We start from the raw sequence: 18,514 nt of genomic DNA, 5'->3' as shown, positions 1-18,514 counted from the left end.
TATAAATCTCTAGTCTAAAGTTAAGGGCTCAAAAACAAGTTATTCCATTGCATAGGAAAGATAGAAAATATGGAGATCCTGCATGATCTAAAAATAAAAAAAGGAGTCATAAAAAAATGGAAACTAGGACAAATTACAAAGGATGAATATAGGCAAACAATACAGGAATGCAGGGGCAAGATTAGAAAGGCAAAGGCACAAAACGAGCTCAAACTAGCTACAGGCATAAAGGGAAACAAGAAGATATTCTATAAATATATTAGAAGCAAGAGGAAGACCAAGGACCAGGGTAGGCCCATTGATCAGTGAGGCGGGGGAAACAGAAACAGGAAACTTGGAAATGGCAGAGATGCTTAATGACTCTTTGTTTCGGTCTTCACCAGAGAAGTCTGATGAAGGAATGACTGACATAGTGATTGCTAGTGGGGAGGGGGTAGGTTTAGAAGATAAAATAAAAAAAGAACAAGTTAAAAATCACTTAGAAGAGTTAGATGTCTGCAAGTCACCAGAGCCTGATGAAATGCATCCTAGAATACTTAAGGGGCTGATAGAGGAGGTATCTGAGCCGTTAACAATCACCTTTGGAAAATCATGGAAGACAGGAGAGATTCCAGAAGATTAGGAAAGGGGAAATATAGTGCCCATCTATAAAAAGGGAAATAAAAACAACCAGGAAACTACAGGCCAGTCAGTTTAACTTCTGTACCAGGAAAGATAATAGAGCAATTAAGGAAATCATCTGCAAACACTTGGAAGATAATAAGATGATAGGGAACAGCCATCATGGATTTGTAAAGCACAAGTCATGTCAAACCATTCTGATTTCTTTGATAGGATAACGAATCTTGTGGATAAGGGAGAAGCAGTGGACATGGTATACCTAGACTTTAGTAAGGCATTTGATATGGTCTCACATGATATTCTTATCAATAAATTAGGCAAATACAATTTAGATGGGGCTACTATAAGGTGGGTGCATAACTGGCTGAATAACCGTTCCCAGAGAGTAGTTAATAAAGGTTCACAATCCTGCTGGAAAGGAGTAACAAGTGGGGTTCCGCAGGGGTCTGTTTTGGGACTGATTCTGTTCAATAGCTTCATCAACTATTTACATATCGGCATACAGAGTATGCTTATTAAGTTTGCAGCTGATACCAAGCTTGGAGGGGTTGCAACTGCTTTGGAGGATAGGATCATAATTCAAAATGATCTGGACAAATTGGAGAAATGGTCTGAGGTAAACAGGATGAAGTTTAATAAGGACAAATGCAAAGTGCTCCACTTAGGAAGGAACAATCAGTTTCACACATACAGAATGGGAAGCGTCTGTCTAGAAAGGAGCACAGCAGAAAGATCTAGGGGTTATAGTGGACCAAAAGCTAAATTTGAGTCAACTATGTGATGCTGTTGCAAAAAAAGCCAACATGATTCTGGGATGTATTAACAGGTGTGTTGTGAGCAAGACACGAGAAGTCATTCTTCCGCTCTACTCTGCGCTGATTAGGCCTCAGTTGGAATACAGTAATTCCTCATTTAACACGGTAGATACATTTCAGAAAATGATTGTGATAAGTGAAAGCGTGTTATGCGGGGTCAATTTTTCCATTGAAAGTAATGGAAAAGGTGGGGGGTTGCATTTTAAGCGCATGTGCGCTCGCAGCTCCAGCCTGCACTTGTTAGCAGCTGGGACCGGGACATAAGGTTGGGGGGAAAAAAAGGGACTGTGTTATAGCAGGGAGGGGAGGTGTCTGGCTCTGGAGAAGGGGAGGGGGCTTGCAGCCAGCGGCTGGGTTTCCCCAGCTGGCCGCTCACCGGCAGCTGTGCAGGGCTTCCTCTGCCTCCTTAAAAAGCAGTGGAGGTTTGCCGCTCGCCGCGCAGTTCCCCGGTAGCCCCCTCTGTCCGGTCAGAGGCAGAGGAAGCCCCACGCAGCTGCGGACCATCATCAGCGTAAGCGGCCGTTTGGAGCGTGACTTGCGCTGCTTGCTCCCATGTGGCGGCCCAGGTGTGACAATCAGCTGAGCACCAGGGCAGGAGGCGAAGGGTGTGACAAGCGCTCCAGGCCCCGCCCAGCGTTATTTATTCCACGATTTCTCGTGGAACCCCTGATGATGGTCCACGGAACCCTAGTTGGGAAACACTGGTCTAGACATGCATCTGACGAAGTGGGTCTTTGCCCACGAAAGCTTATGCTCCTACACTTCAGTTAGTCTATAAGGTGCCACAGGACTCCTCGTTGCTTTTGCAGATTCAGACTAACACGGCTACCCCTCTGATACTGGTCTAGACAGTACTGGGTCCTGCCATGAGGACAGGGAACTGGGCTTGATGACCTCTCGAAGTCCCTTCTAGTCCTAGTAATCTATGATTCTATTATATCCCCCCCTTAGTCTCCTCTTTTCTAAGATGAAAAGTCCCAGTCTTTTTAAATTCAGTGGAAAGACTCCCAGTTTACTCCAATCAATGCTCTGGATCCTATGTTAATTTCAGGTCAGTTAACAGCAAGGAAGAAACAGTGGAAAATATTTTAATTTTCAGCCCCAAAAAGGTTATGCCTCCACTTCAAATCCATTTTTGCAAGGAACCCAGGTCTGGGAATGAGACGCATACAAATCATTTGAATCTAATACTAATAAAAGCTGAAACACTGAAACTATTTGTGAATTGAAGGATGCACTTCAAACCAACAAAAAGATTCCTTCACAAGCACTCTCATAGCACAAATTGTCTAGTCAGCAAAGGTTATACAACAATTACACAGTCTGGAGAGAGGGAAAAATCCTGCAAAACTGCAACTGAGAGCACCAACAAATGAGGAAACTCCAGATAAAAGTTGTAATGAATCCTAGCGCAAATCAAATCTACTGCGATCTAAGAGTCAGTCATTCTGATTAGGTATCTCCAGCTAAATGTTAACACATCTGTCAATTGTTGGATTCCATATCATCTGTGGATTTTGATCAGTAGTTATATTTAATTCAAGAGCCAAAACTTCTTGGCAAGATGCCATGTCACATTATTCTCACTACCCACAGAGCCAAATCACCCACAGCATATCATTAATCTTTATCATGGTCTCTGATCTAAACCTTGACTAGACAAAGCAATACTGGTAAATGTAAACCTCTTTTGGCCAGTGTGCCCAAGTGAAGATCAAGGAAAAGAAGGATTTGGCAAGAACTGTTAAATGTTTTCTTCAGCATCCCACAATCTTCTCCTTGCCTCCTCTTGTATTCTTTACCTCAGTGGTTCTTAACCTTATTGGGCTCAGGATCCATCCATAAACCCTAATGCCCTGTTGCAACCCAGAGGCTTCCTGAGATGCCCCAGAGCTGACTCTCACCTGTCTCCTGCATGGGTCCATCAGTGGGGAGGGGTTGGGAGCTAAGATGCCAGACACTCCAGGAAGATGTGAAAAGCTAGAACTTCCACTCTCAGCAACTGGGGAAAACAGAAGCAACCCAAGACACCTCACAAAAAACACAAGCTCCTCCACAGTCCCTGGGGAGTAAAGGGTAGAGAACTTGACACCTGAAGTGTGAATGGGGAGATCAGAGGGAGTGGGGGGATAGTAAGAAGGGAGTTGGGGGTCACAGAAGGATGGAGGGAAAGACACAGAAGCAGAGGGATCCACGGGAGGGGTGGTCAAATCAGCAGTTCTCCCAAAAATCGCACAACCTCCGCACACAGTCTGTAGGGGACAGAGGGTAAAGGGAAGGATTTGGGGTCCTGGATGTGAAGGCAGGGACTGAGGCAAGGAGTTAAGGAAGAGGAGAAGGCTGGGAAGAGTAATATAACACAGGAGGGATTTATCCACCTTGGTGAAGGGGTATATAGAGGGTGGCCTATGCACCACTTGGCTTCAGAGTGTGGGATACACTGTGGACCAGTATTTACTGGAAACATGACACCCCTCCATCTCCTTACTCCTGTCCCATGGAATTGGCTGGGCTTTGCTCCCTGCTCTGGGCATTGCAGTCTATGGGGTTGCAACACTGGTTACTGATGTTTGGCTCAGAGATCCCCTCTTCCCGCATGATCTTAATGGAACAGCAGATCGGCCAAACCTGGAGCTGTGCTGTGATCCATGCACCAGGTCACAATGCCCAGACAAGGAGCTGACTCCAGCCAGCCCCACAACCCTCTGATGCACGTTTGAGTCACAACCCACAGATAGTGAATCCTGCGTAGCTTACAGGTGGAGCCCTGCCTGGATACAAAGAGTGTATCTGCATCCATATCTGCAAAAATGAGAGGTGGATATTCACAGATTTGCAGGGCTCTACTTACAGAAATGGTCTTGTGCTAATTAAACTTTGATTTAGTACAAGTATGGTTTCAATTACATCAGTACGGAAATACATATCCACTAGAGTTTGGAAAACCTGCATGCATCCAACAAAGCATGTACAGGAAATGAACAGTGGCAGCAATTAAGTTCCATGCTGTTCACATGGATTATGGGGGCTGATCAAGAGACCAGAATATTTTACTTTGCGATAGCTATATGGATGATACTATCTACAAGGTTTTTTTTTCCTGAGACTGGGAATTCTGGCAAGGAACTCATTCATCTGCTATTGCTTAGCTACACTGAGTAGAGGGAAAAGCTATTGCAGATTACGAGTTACAGCTAAGCAGGCCTCACTCCATTTGTCTCTCTGGTCAGTGAAAAGGACAAACCAGTTTGTGTAATCCCCAAATAGATGAGTGCTACCCCCAGTTGTACCTGTGCGCCTGAGCACCTGTTCTGTAAATCCTGGCACTTGGGGCAGGTGCACTGCAAGTATATAAATGATAGTCAATATAGAACACATAATGCATTTCATATACTAAATAGTACAGCTGATATATCCATACTGTGCATTAAACAGCATCCATCTCTGAAACAGATAGATTTATAGATCTTAAAAAAAAAAAAATGCAGTCGCAGCCTCTTTAATTGCCACGTGTCCCAAACTTCCGTGTGCAGCACTAGTGCTCCCAGTGCCAGCCGGGGACTGCGCTGAGGGAAAGTGTCAAGTGCTCACAAAAAAAAAAAAAAAAAAAAAAAAAAAAGTAACAGTACCCCAAAAAAGCACTGGACACTGGATATCTATATATACAATCTTCATCATTCATTGCTTCTAATGGTCTGTCCTACTCACAGTATGAGTCAGGAAGGCAGAAGTGAAACACAACCACATCAAACCAGCCTGGCACAGGCTATAAGCTTTTCTTCCTTCACTGCTAGCCAAGATGATTATGCCAAGCTGGGGGGAGGGAAGGCGGGAGGGAGAAGAAGTGAGGAGGCTACAGTAAAGCAGCCTCTGCCTGTGGAGGGCCCAGGCTCACCATGGACAGAGGTTGCTCTGGCTGGTATGTGGAGATGCAGGGAAGACTGAGCCAGATTTACTCTTCCAGGACTAGTGGATTTTGTGGGCCCCTCTAGACTCTGAGGTGGGGCCAAAAATTAGGGGTGAAGTGTGCAGGACAAGGCTGACAGTGAATGGGATAGAGATGGGGGTGCAAGATCTCAGTGGGAGGTGGGGAATAAGACGAGTGAGGGTGTGAGGTCTGAGTTGGAAGCAGGATGCAGGAGTGGAGGCTGGAGGCAGAGTGTCTGGCCAGGGGGCTGGGGACAGGAGCAGGCTGGGGGCAGAGTGTCTGGCTGGAGGAGTGTGGGGGTGGCAGGGTCTGGGCAGCAGGGGACACTTACTCGCAGCGCAAAAGCAAACAACATGGCCTCCTGCTGCTCCCATTCACCAGGCAAGATTTGCTGGTGAAGCCTGCAGGAAGTGTTTCCCGGGAGAAAGAAAACGTCAGCGTGCATGGATCAATTTTTGGTTCCTGGTTCCCCACACCTCGGGAAAGGAAAAGGGCAGAACATGGAGCCGTTTTGTTCCCCACATACTGGAACTGGCGAGGAGGCTCAGGGCTTTTCTCTACCCCCACAGGAAGTTGGCGCTGGCATTCCAATCTTGCAGGGGCCATAAGGCTGTAGCACCAGCACTAGCTCCCTACTGCCGGGGAAACTGGGGTGGGGGAGCCTGAGTCGGGGACCCAGAAGAACCATATCTGACTCCCTAGTGAGCCCTAGATTGCTAGCTCTTACTCTAGATGTTAAATGTGATACAAGTGCACATGAACAGTATTAATATCACTCATGTCATTATTCTGGTAAGCTGCAAAACAACCTGTAGTTCTCCATCCCCATCTGTGTCTCATGAAGTCTATGCTCTGGTCTTTAGTGAGCATCTTGTTGCTATACCCAGACAGACATCTTCATACAACATTTGGAAATAGAACTACAACAATACGCGACTTGATCTAAAGAGTTTTAGATCACAATCCAAAGAGAATTCGACTTTCCTACTTGCATCCATAAGAGAAACCAACTTTTCCCATGAATCAGTAACTTTAAGTGATCGCTCCAGTATAGCAAAAGCAAGCTCCGCTAGACAGAACACATCACAAAGGCTTGTAAGAAGAAGGATGATGCAATGGAGGATAAGTGTACTTGAGCCAAAAAAGGGAATCAAGTATTTTCTTAAGAAATGCAAAGAACCAAATAGCCTAGGGAGCTAAAGCCAATTTTTAAACAATGTCAGCACTCTGCCCCCTGCTGTCCTCAGACTCCCACTCACCCCAAATACAAAGCAACACTTGATCCTGTCGTATTACTGCAGACTTCATGCTCTTGGATTACGCTATAACTCAGGGGTGGGCAATATGGTTTTATGAGAGGCCACTCAAAAAATTGGTAAGTGGTCAAGGGCTACACTTTTCCACAATATTAATGGAGGGGACATGGGGTCTGTAGTAGAGATTGGGTGCAGAAGGGAGCTTGGGGTAAGGGATTGGGGTGCAGGAGAGGATCTAGGATGGAGTCTGGGCAAAGGAAGGGGTTGTGATCTAGGGCAGGAGACTGGAGTGCAGGATCTGGGAGGGGGTATAGATGCAGGAGAGGATTCTGACATGGAGAGGGGGGGATGCAGGGATCTGGGTTGTGCCTGAGGGTAGGAGTGCAAGCTCTGGGGAAGGTGCTGTGACCTGAAGAAGGATGTAGGAAGGGGTAGGGATGCAGGAGGGAGGCAATAGGTTGAGAGGAGGCAGGGGCTGGTATGCCGGAGGCAGATTCTGGCCGGGAGACACTTACGTGGGCTGCTCCTGGCCAGCAGCCCAACAGGTTCCTTAGCCAGGATCCCTGACTTCCATGCCCCTGCACTGGCCGTAGGGGCCATGTGTGGCTGTGAACGTTGTGCATCCAGAGAGAAGGGGTAGTTCACTCACTACTTGTCCTGCAAACAGGCAGCTCCCATTGGCTGGAAACTGGCCAATGGGAACTTCAAGATTGTGTTGGGAGTGGGGGCAGTGCGCGAAGCCACTCTTCTCCTCCCCCTGTACTCACAGTGTTTAGAGAGCTACTCTGAGCAGCATATGGGGGAAGAGCAACCAAGGAGCCTGGCTGAGGCTCCTACAGGCCAGATCAGGACTTTGGGCTGTATTTTGCCTGCCCATGCTATAACTAATCACCTTGAGCACATGATTTAAGAGAAAGAGGTTAAAATTTGACCTAAGAGTATGAAGTCTGCCTGCTTTTCCACACCAGAGAACAAGATATGTTTAGCTGTGAAAAATACAATGAAAAATGAACTAACTTAATACTTGTTAACTACCTCACAACATCTCCATTAGAAAACAGACTTTAATACCAGGATGAACATGGAAACGTCCAAGTTTGTTGGCACTTTTTTTCCTGTGGCAGGGCAAAGAGAGGAAGAAGAACAAGGGAGAAAACATATCTTGAGGTCTTATGCATTGACCTCAATAAAGTGAATTGCCAGCTGACCTAAAATGAAAGAACATTCTACTACCAAAAAAGAGATGCATAAAATTTAAAAAACTATCAGACTTGAATTACTTTTTATGTAAATTTGTTGTTTTCTCCGTACACTGATGGTCCTGGGAAACCAAGGAGCACCACCACCTTCCCCCTACCCAAGAAATGCCATGCTACCTTCAGAAAATGCTCTCACACTTAATTTAGCAACCAATCTGTGGATCACCAACTGGAGAGACTGGCTGCATCTATCTACCTCCAAACCAAAAAGAGGCAGTGAGGAGACAGAAGAGACTAGAGCAGTTAGCTGAGGAGTTGTGAGAAAAGCAGCTCCAAGCTATGCTCCTACCCAAATCAATTATCTGTAATCCACAAAGGGTGCTTTCTGGAGTTGGGAAGGAAAAAGATGATGGGGTCAAAGTAACCAACTCTACCAACTGATTTTCTTTTTCCAGTCAGTGCTGCTTGTGGTTTCTGCCTCCTATTCCAAGGCCCATCATTTTTCTGGGCAGAGATGCTTCCTCTTACTGAATAGCAGTTTTAGAAAACAAATTTACTTCAAAAGCATTCTACACCACAGCCTGTTAACAATGCTTCAGGTCTATGTGCTGGTGGCCACTATAAAAGGATTCTGAAAAAAGATGAGACACACACGTCATAAAATACTCAAATACAAAAATCTGTGGGATGGTATCACTAATCCGAGGTGTAACTTTTCGGCAGAAATGCTTTAAAAATGTATAGAAATTCTAGAGTGTACTTGTTACTTTACATTGTTTAGAATAAAAAGAAGCACAGTTTGTGTGTTTTCTCTATGGAAGGGCTTGGACAGTACTCTGGTAAACTAAGACATAACCTGAACGGTAACAACCTGCGAGAAGAACTCTAGAACTTAAAACCCTAAAATGTTTACATTGGATGAATATTTTAAAAAGCACAGAAACAAGCCAAAAGCCCTTACAGTTTACCCTTTTAAATATTCCTCTCCACAAACCAGAGGCAATATAAATACAGTATTCATTTCACTGTATGAGCGTATTTGGTAGAAAGATTAATTGGATTTGCTAGTGACATTAAAGCAGCAGTTCAAATTTCATTCAATATCATGACCTCACTCTGAAAAACCTTTAGCACAAATTCGGTCATACCCTATATGGCTGTACTTCAAAACTGGGTTGCCTGCCAATAATTAAACAGCAGTCATTTGTTTAGAGTGCAAAACTAAAGTGTATGAAGAATAGCATTTGAAGCCATGGCCCTAGATTTGCTATCAAAAGGCAGAGCAGGTTGTAGGCCATTCTGACATTTTTAAAGTAATACACTGAATGGTTTTTGAATTAATAGATCACAACAATGTAGGTCTTGCACAGATTTATGAACCAACAAGAACAGAAAATAATCAGCCACTATCAAATACCGACGCTTTGTGGCTTAATGAGTGAAATGGATTAGCACGGTCTCCTAACCCTAGTCTTTGGGGCAGGATTTTAATTGTAAAGTTATATTGTGTAACAGTACTTAAAACAAGCTTATATGAGTCACAGTGTAAATCTTGGAAAGAAGATTAAGCACTGCCAAAACTGAACTATATGGTTACAAAGAACATTTAAATAATGTCAGGGGCTCAGTTTATATCCATCCATAAGCACAAAAGACAGGGAGGGCAACTAGGAGGGGACTAAAAATCCAGTACAACCCTGGTAGCCTAAAATTGCTAAAGGAGGGAAGGTGCCACTAGCAGTTTTGGTATTAGAATTGGGGAGAGTTAACATAATAAAAAAAAGGGGGGGGGGGGGAAGGTTCCGCCAGCCAAACTTTTTTTTTTGTTAGTTACTTAATGAAACTTGTTTTAAAGCAAATTTAAAATCATACAGTAACAATTTTTCTGGTGTACGGAGCCTTGTCTAACACTACAACTCCCATGAAATAGTATTAGACTCAGTGGGTAGTTTCCATAACTTTAACATAAAAAAGACACACAGTCCTCTGAAGCAATTACAAGTCAAAAGGTAAGTTCCTCAAGACTAGAATTTAGCTCTCAAAATACCTTACAGACGTTATGGGATCTCTTTTGATTAATGTGTGTATAACTCATGTAGGCCACAATCATGTGCTGAAAATGTTTATGAAGTCATAACTAAAATAAAAAAGCCCCCATTTCTCCTGAACAAGTGCAACCAACCACACCTGTTTTAAAAAATAAGGCTTTGTTTCGTTTTTGTTATTTTATAAAGCCCAAGCAGTTTACATTATCAAATGATCACTCCTAGAGCATTAAATAATTCGTTTTTACAGTCTTAAAAAAGTACACTTGTTTTTATCCCCACAAAATCTTTTCCTTCATATTTTTAATCTGACAATAGCAGACAGGCATGTCTAGCTTCAGCTTGGAATGAGTTTACAGCCAATTTTACATACCTTCTGAGATGACTTTTTAAGGCAGTAAAATTAAGAACTAATCTAAACTTCTAGCTCCCCTCCTTTCCAAAGTTGTTTCTCTTTTGCAGCTATTTTTAACAAGAAAGACTGTCTTTTTCAGAAAACAGAGTCTTCACAAAGTACTTTTACAGCAATGCTAACTGTCTGAATGGGCCCTGTACTATAAATGATCTACTGAACTGTATCAGAAATACTTCAAAACTTTGGATCCTGCAATGGCCGTTCGGTCTCGCCCTCACTCTCTTGAGCATTTAAGTCAGAAGCTGAATGCAGCAGAAACAAGAGAGAAGCCTTTTCAGTTTAGAATGTGTCTAGGCTAACACTTGCATTTGTTTTTACACTAGGTAATTCAAAACATTTTACACCTCCCTTAGCTCAATGTTGGTAGTGGGCGGTGTAAGCAAGCAATATAAATTCTTCACTCTCGCTCTCATATACAGTATAGGTTGAACATTTCTAGTCCAGCACACTCTGATCCGCCAACATCCATGGTCTGGCACGATATTAGTTAGCCGATGTCCACTTATGGGTGTGGCCAAGTTTTCTGCAGTCCCATAAAGTTTGTTTACAGACACCAGTGGTGGCTCTTTGTGTTCTGTGCTGTTATTTAGCTCTAATTTACCCTTAAATGTCTTCTCCGAGCCCAGTAAGTAGTGAAAGTGTTGGTAATACTGCTAGACAATACTGACCACCTGTGGTCCAGCAAATTCTCTGGTTTCACACCAGTCAGTTTCCAACAGTGCCAGAGTAGAGAGGTTTGACATGTATTAAACATCAGAACCATAGGCATGCGCAGCACATTTCATTAGGGTGTGCACCCAGGGAATTTTATTTTTTAAAAGACGAATATTTATTGAATACTCAATCATAAAGGACATGTTGCGAGCGAACGCGGGCTTTCTATACATTTCTACATTCAGCGCTTATTGCAGAATACAGCGATCCATACTTTAAAATTAAAGAGCATATCATGAGATTAAATTAAAACACAAAGCTACTTTTTTTGAGACATTAGGATGTGCTGGGCACACCCCCTGCGCACGGCTATGATCAGAACCTATTTTATTACGAAGATTGATATTTGTGCAATTACCAATATCAGAAAGTTGACAAGATGCCTTAGAAGCATTACATTTACCTATAACCTGAGATGAGCAGAACTTTCAGTTTAATATTACGTTTAAAACAGAGGTGGGGAACTGTTTTTGTGTGGGAGGCCTCTGACACACAGAAAAATCAGTCGAGGCCACACACAAATAAGAAGGAAAAGTGAGAAGCCCTGACTGAAGGAAAAATGCACTCCTCACATTCCCCTCGCACACCAGAGCCTAGGGGGGCCCAGGCTAGGAGATTGTGTGCTCCAGCCCTGTGGGTAGGTGGCAGGGGCACTCCAGGCTCCCCAATGTGGTGGATCCCTGAGCGCTGGAGGCTGAATCTAGGCAAGCCAGGGACTTCATCCGGTCACTGGGCCTGAGGTTCCCCACCCTTGATTTAAAAGGACAGCACCTAAACCTTGCATACTTTTGCCCCATGTTACGGCATACTGTAACTCCCAGTGGGTAGCAACTTTACAGCATCTGTTTCCTGAGGAATTCAAAGACTTTAAAAATGTTAGCAAATTAAACACCTGCCTCTGGGATTATTGTGTAATCCCCATTTTGGTGATGAGCTCAGCAAGAAAGATTACACAGGCAGTCTGCAGTAAAGATGGGAATAAATTCTAGCTCTCAACTCATAATCCCATGTCTCAACCCTTCCTGCCTCACTAATAGGCTAGTGATTGTGAAACACAAGTATACATTACTAACTGCATGAGGATGTGAACCCCCAAATCATTTGACATAGGGGAGAATGTGTTACCAAGTGAACGATAATGACAGCAGCTACAGAAGTATTAAGTTACATGATGAAATCTGCCTTTTGGGGCTTTTAAATCCCTTATTTTTGCTATACATTAATGATGTTAAAATGTGATTATTTTGGTAAAAGTGTAATTGTTGAAATGTTCAGCGTTTACACATTCACGTGTGGGGGGGAGGCAGCTCTACAGATGCTGGTGCACATGGGAAGCAAATAGCCAGCTCCTCATGTACCCCTACCTCAGTATCAGAGACAGCCAGGGTGGGGGACAGGTGGGAACCAATAGGTGCAGGGAGCTGGCTTTTAAGCCAGTCGGCTTCTATGAAGCTGCCTGTCCCCTTCCCCCAAGCTGCTGTCTCTCATTGGGGCAGCAGGAGGGAAGTAGGCAGCTCCCTGAGAGTCGGTGCTTAAAAACCAGCTCACTGTGAGCACTGGCTCCTACTTGCCCCTCCCACCTCCACTGCTGTCTCTGATACAGAGGCAGCAGCAGAGAGGCCAAGGCCAAGAGGGGGGAAAGATGTGTGTAACCATTAAGGTTAACCAATGAGCCCAGTGGGTCAGGAACACAGCCAGTGCTGCTGGGCCATGGTGGGGACACTGGTGCTGCCAGAGGGGCATGAGCTGCTGGGTAAGAAGCAGCACAGCATAGCAAGCATATACCGGACAGCCTGCTACCCAGCCCCAGGCCGCTGGCCCTGAGAACACTGCACAATTTGGGTTTCCTGAGCCAGATGCTGTGGGCCAGGTGCCACTGGTGAGTAGAGCCCAGCGCATGTGTATCTGCATTTGATCCAGTATCTACAAAAATGGTCTGCAGATTTGCAAAGCTCTAGACACAGTCATTCATCTGACACACAGACTAGCTACTCATTTGCAAACCTCAACACATTTTTTATTGTAATAGAATTAATGAACTTCCAACTGAGTTACAGAATAGCAACAGATTTACTAAAAGGTAGACGGAGACAAGGAGTTAAAAAAAATCAAATCTAGAAAGAAAATGTTTTAATTCAAATAGACTTCTTCTATAGAAAAAGATGTTCATAAACTAGTTTTAGTCTAGTAAATGTCTAATTAGGTTTGCAGTGTTGATTTTCAAAACAAATCTGAGCAGAAACAAAAAATCAATGCAAAGCCAAAGCATAATACACTTACCTCTCCAGTTTGCAACCCTCCTTTATACATTTGCTGTTTTGTATGCTAATGCATACTCATCATGATAAATTGTAATCATACAAGCAATGAGTTCTTTCACAATTGAAAAACATGTGTATTACAACAGAAATGTCCTATTTGGAATCAGTAAGGCTATGATTTTTTACACAGCCATTTTTATTAAGTCACAGACAGGACGCAGGCAACAATAAATCACAGAAATGTACACAGGGTTGGGTGTTACGGGGCAGCAAGTAGGGCAATTTGCCTGGGACTCATGTCATAGTTGGTCCCACAAAGCTAAGTTACAGATGTCAAGGCTTGGGCTTGAGCCCTTGGTTAGTGGTAGATTTGCTGGATTCGGGGCTGAAACTAGGAGTGGGTTCTTCCCACCACACTTCGTATTATCCAGGGCTGAAGCTGAAGCCTGAGCTCCTTCACCTGGGGTTTAGCTTTGCTGGGTCCCCTGTGGGGTGGCGCCCTAGCAACTGCCCTGCTTGCAATTGTCCTAATGCCACACCTGGAAACCAACGGTGCACAAAATGGTTTTTTCGTGGACATCTCTTAAAAAAAAAAAAAATCACAGAATCTGAGACTCTGATAGAATCACAGTCTTAGCCATAAGTAAATGTTGTTGACATGGAGCGAGGCCAATGACACTTAGGGTCAGCATAAGCAGGACCCTTCGGAGGAAATAGGAAGGAAACAGAAGTCATGTTGGTAACATGGTTGGTAAATTGGTATGTTTTAAGAAAGATGAGAGCAGGAGGAGATCATAAAATATGGTAATGATAAGCAAGAGACATTTCATAGCAAAATATGGTTAATCTAATTTTTTTCTCCTTGATAAAGCAAGGCCAAGAAACTGCTGCTAAAATTGCAGAGGGCAAAAAGAGTAGCTTACTCAACCTGATTCATTGGCTGGAGTCCAAAGCAATTTATTCTGCTGTGCTGGAGAAAGGCCACCAGGAAACGAAAAGTTAGGTGCTTTGTTCTCAAGCTGGCACAGGGAAGAACGTGTTGATTTTATAACAAAGATCAAAAAGGTTATTCTCTCTTCATTCCAAACAGCAATTTCCCCATTTATATGCACAGGAAACTAAAGTCACAAGGAAGTGCTGCTGCTACTCCACCTTTCCTTAAGCCCTACTTATGTTTAAGGTAATTCAATTATGAAGCTAATTAAGACACGAGAAACTCACAGTGGCTCATACATTTTGGGTGTGAAGAGAAGTGAGTCTATACAAAATGCAAATTCTTTCACATTTTGAAAATGAGTCGACCTTAGGACCAATATTACAGAGGTAAGGTAGTGCAATCTAGAATGTGATTCTAGCCTAGGCTTATAATGTCTGTGATTGCCTATCATAATACATATGAAAACACACACTACTAAAGGCTGTGTAGGTTTCAGTGGCTGTGATTAGCATGGGAATGACCCAAAAGTAATAGTATCTTTAAAAAGCTCAAAGACTACAACTTGACAAAAAAGCAGAAACAGTTACTTTTAAAAGCCAAAGAAGCATTTTGATATTGAGCTAACATACTTAAAAGGCAAAGAAAAGGAAAGTGGCTTGATACAAACGGCTACCTTATATCAATACAAGAGCAATTATTTTATAGACACAATAAAATTGCTATAAGAACATAAGAATGGCCGTAGTGGGTCAGACCAAAGGCTCATCTAGCTCAGTAGCCTGTCCGCCAACAGTGGCCAGCACCAGGTACCCCAGAGGGGGTGGACTGAAGACAATGATCAAGCAATGACACACGCACCTCAGTCTCATCCTTAAATGAAAGCATTCTGTTTACTTCTTTAAAAAAAATAAAAAATAAAAAAGTAGCTTCCTGAACCCCCTGCCAATGCTTTATAAAGTCCTCAGTAAAATAATAACCCCCACATCCACAAATACCATTATAATTTACAGGGGGGGAAAAGGAACTTACCTTAAAGAGCTAGACAGAAGATGGAAGAGTTAAGATTTCTAAACCACTGAACTCCCGTAACTCAAGATATGTGTTTGGTTTTGTGCACAAAACACTGTGTCTGGCCTATTTACAGAACTAGAATTTATTTGCATGTAATATTCCAAATAGAAGAAGAGGAGGTTAATAACCTGTAACTGGAGATTTTTCAAGATGTGTGGTCCCTGTCTGTATTCCACACATAGGTGCATATGTGCACCTTACACATGGAGGTGTTTTCTAGCATTGTCTGTTTACCTGCACACATGTAGTGCATCTCCTCATGCTCCTGGCCAAGGATAAGGGGGCAGTGTGGGTTGACACTAGTCCAGTTTCCGCTCTTATCATTGTAGAACAGAATCTGAAACAAAGGGGAAGGTGGGTGAGTAGTGGAATACAGAGAGGGGCCACACATCTCCAAGAACTTCCAGTTATAGGGGAGTAGCCTCCTTGTCTTCAAGTGATGGTCTCTATGGAGGTGTGTATTCCACGGTTGGATGATTCAGAAGTAGTAAGCAGTCAAGAGGTGGAGGAGTGAGGATGCTAATGGACAATAGTCGCCTAATTACTGCATGGTCCACATTCAAGTCCACTGCTGCTGCTTGAATTATGGTGTAGGGCACCATAAACGTGTGGACAGAGTGCAATATCATTGCCTTGCAGATGTCCTGCAATGGGATTATCAGCAAGAGAGGCTGAGATGGCAGCTTGCACTTTTGTAGGAAGTGCTGTCAGTTCCTGGGGAGGAGGTCAGTTGGAGCGTTTATAGCATTCCAACCTGCACCCTGAGCCCCATTTAGACATCCTTTGGGGAGAGAGGGCTTGTCCATTTGATCTCTCTGCAATGGCAATGAAAAGTCTGATTTCCCAGAGGATCTAGTTCTGTACAAGGGTGAGGTGAATGTCAAGGGAGTGCAGAGCTCTGTCAGTGGGGGAGGCATGTGGCTTCTGATGGACCACAGGTAAGGGGATGGATTGAATGAGATAGAATTCACACACCACTTTAGGAAAGAATTTGGGGTGCAGTCATAAGGAGACCTTGCCCTTGTGAAATAGCATCCAGGCAGATCCTCCCTGCATGGCAATGAGCTGGACCCATCTGGCCGAGGTGATAGCAACCAGGAATGCTATTTCCAGAAAGAGATGGATCATAAAGCATGTTACTATGGGCTCCAAGGGCAATCCTATGAGGGTGGAGCGAATGAGGTTAGGATCCATAGAGGTGTGGGCTGATGTGGTAAAAAGCAGGCTCTTCATGAAATCATAGGGTGTGCAAAGACAGAGGAGCCCTATGCTGGTAGGAGGAAGTCACTTGGTGCCCTTGACAGCATCTAGACAGAATTGAGAGCTAAACACGATGTACTGAGAGTGAGGAGGTAGCCCAGGAGAACGGAGATGGTCACCGTGTCCACAGAGTGGCAGTCCCCAATCAAGGAGGAACCACCACATTCTGGGGGCTGATCCATGGTGGAGCATGCACGGTCTAGCACCCACATCACGTTTCCCATAATTTTTTCATTATTCAGCATGTAATTGCATTACAGTTAGAAATATACAAATCTTTGGTTTAAACCCAAACTCATTCTCTCCTTACTGTGTACAAATTTAAGAGATGCTCTTAAAAGATGGCGGAAATCGGTCCTTCACCTATATTTAGTTCCCTTGAAATCAATAGAAATATTCATGTGGTAAAGGGACAAATCAATGTAAGGGTGGTAGAATCTGATTCTCAGTCAAGTACAGAAAAAGGTCATAATTATTAACAGAAAGATTGCACAGATGTGCAGATATAGTAGGATTTAAAGGAGTTCCTCACTAGTTGCATGTTTTCTAATAAAATGTAAGTTATGGTGTGAAGCTGAAACAAGCTGGCTATGATATCTAATTATCATATTCAGAAGCACAAAGCTACTCTAAGTCATCTTAAAAAAAGATCTTGCTGTAGATCAGGGATGGGCAAAAGGGCCTCCATGGGCTGAATTCAGCCCACCAAGTGGGTTGATCCGGACCGCAGAGGCCCTGCCGTTCCCCCGCCCCCAGGCCATTTAGGGCCTGGGGGTGGGGGAACATGTAAAGCTCCTTCCTGCCCTGCCAGGGGCATGGGTGCCTATTGGGAGCGGGGGCGGGGAAGGAGCTCCCCCCACCCCCAGACCAATCATGGTCTGTGGGTGGGGAAGCCCAGAAGCATCCTGGCCCCGCCCCTTCCAAGATGGCCCTGGCTAAAAATTATTGCCCACCCCTGCTGTAGACAATATTTTTTTAAGATGCAAACTATGCCAGTTTTTGCTTCAGTAAAATATTACTTATATTGCTCACATACAAGCAAATACATTTTACTAACAACTCACTACTTATATTTTATATGACAATTAACAAGTCTAAAGGCAACCAAATAGTACTTTTCTAGCCAATCATACCATAGCATCAGTACTATCATATTTTCCAGTCTAGCTAGCAAGCTGAAGGAAGATTCATAGTGTCCAGTCAAAATATACTAGTCAAAAAGAGCCACATTTTGAGATCAGAACCAACATGAGGAGCTAAAGATTTTTTTCTTCTTACGTATCTTCATACTACTTGCCTACCAGTTTTATTGGACATGAAATGAGTCGGTTATTTTCCCAACCACAGATGCAATTTTGTTAAGAGTTTCAAGTGTATTCCCACTTAACCTCAACATCAAACAAGGGAACTTGGGGATGATTAGTAATCACTATTTGTTTTTTTCCCAATGCTGTCCATTAAACTCTTTGTATCTGATTTCGTTTTAGAAGTCTGCTTGAAATATCTTTCCTAAAACTTCATCTTTGCATACAAATAGGTAGATGTACTACCGTCTAAAGACCCTACTACAGTTTGAATTAGTTCAAGTTTCCTAGGATAACTGTCATTGAGTTTGCTAACGACTGTGATGGTAAAAAGGGAGAAAGAGCAGATTCAGCAACAGTGCAAAGTTTTACAGAGCAATTGTAACCAGGAGCAGACTGAGGCCGGCTGCAGCAGCTGGCGCCCCAGGCTGAAGGTGCTATTGGCGCCCCCGCCTGCATGACCATCAATGGCCGTGACGTAATCACAGGGCACCTCTGATTGTAACAGTAGTCATCTTCTAGTGAATACAGGTTAAACGGCTCTAGTCTGGCATGTTCTGGTCCATCTGGCAGTATCTGTTGCATGGCATGATTTTAGTTAGCCGGATGTCCACATCATGGGTGTGGCCAAATTTCCCACAGTACCATAAAGTTTGTTTACAGCCACAAGTCCTGGCTCTCAATGTTC

The 18,514-nt window shown here is 43.7% G+C and overlaps 1 protein-coding gene across 5 annotated transcripts in view; it reads right to left on the bottom strand.

Moving 5' to 3' along the window:
- RASSF3 (Ras association domain family member 3) overlaps positions 1-18,514 on the bottom strand; it is a 140,113-nt gene that overhangs the window by 17,948 nt on the left and 103,651 nt on the right. The window contains exon 2 of one of the 5 annotated variants that reach the window (XM_075931012.1): positions 15,497-15,599. The exons of the other annotated variants lie outside the window; for them this stretch is intronic. Within the exon in view, the coding sequence (XP_075787127.1) occupies positions 15,497-15,586 (90 nt within the window). The 5' untranslated portion in view covers positions 15,587-15,599. The remainder of the gene's footprint in view (positions 1-15,496; positions 15,600-18,514) is intronic. 5 annotated transcript variants of the gene reach the window in all.

The sequence above is a fragment of the Pelodiscus sinensis genome, chromosome 1 (assembly GCF_049634645.1).
Source record: "Pelodiscus sinensis isolate JC-2024 chromosome 1, ASM4963464v1, whole genome shotgun sequence".
In the NCBI taxonomy this organism is placed as follows: Eukaryota; Metazoa; Chordata; order Testudines; family Trionychidae; genus Pelodiscus; species Pelodiscus sinensis.
This window is presented reverse-complemented; position numbering and strand designations above follow the sequence as displayed.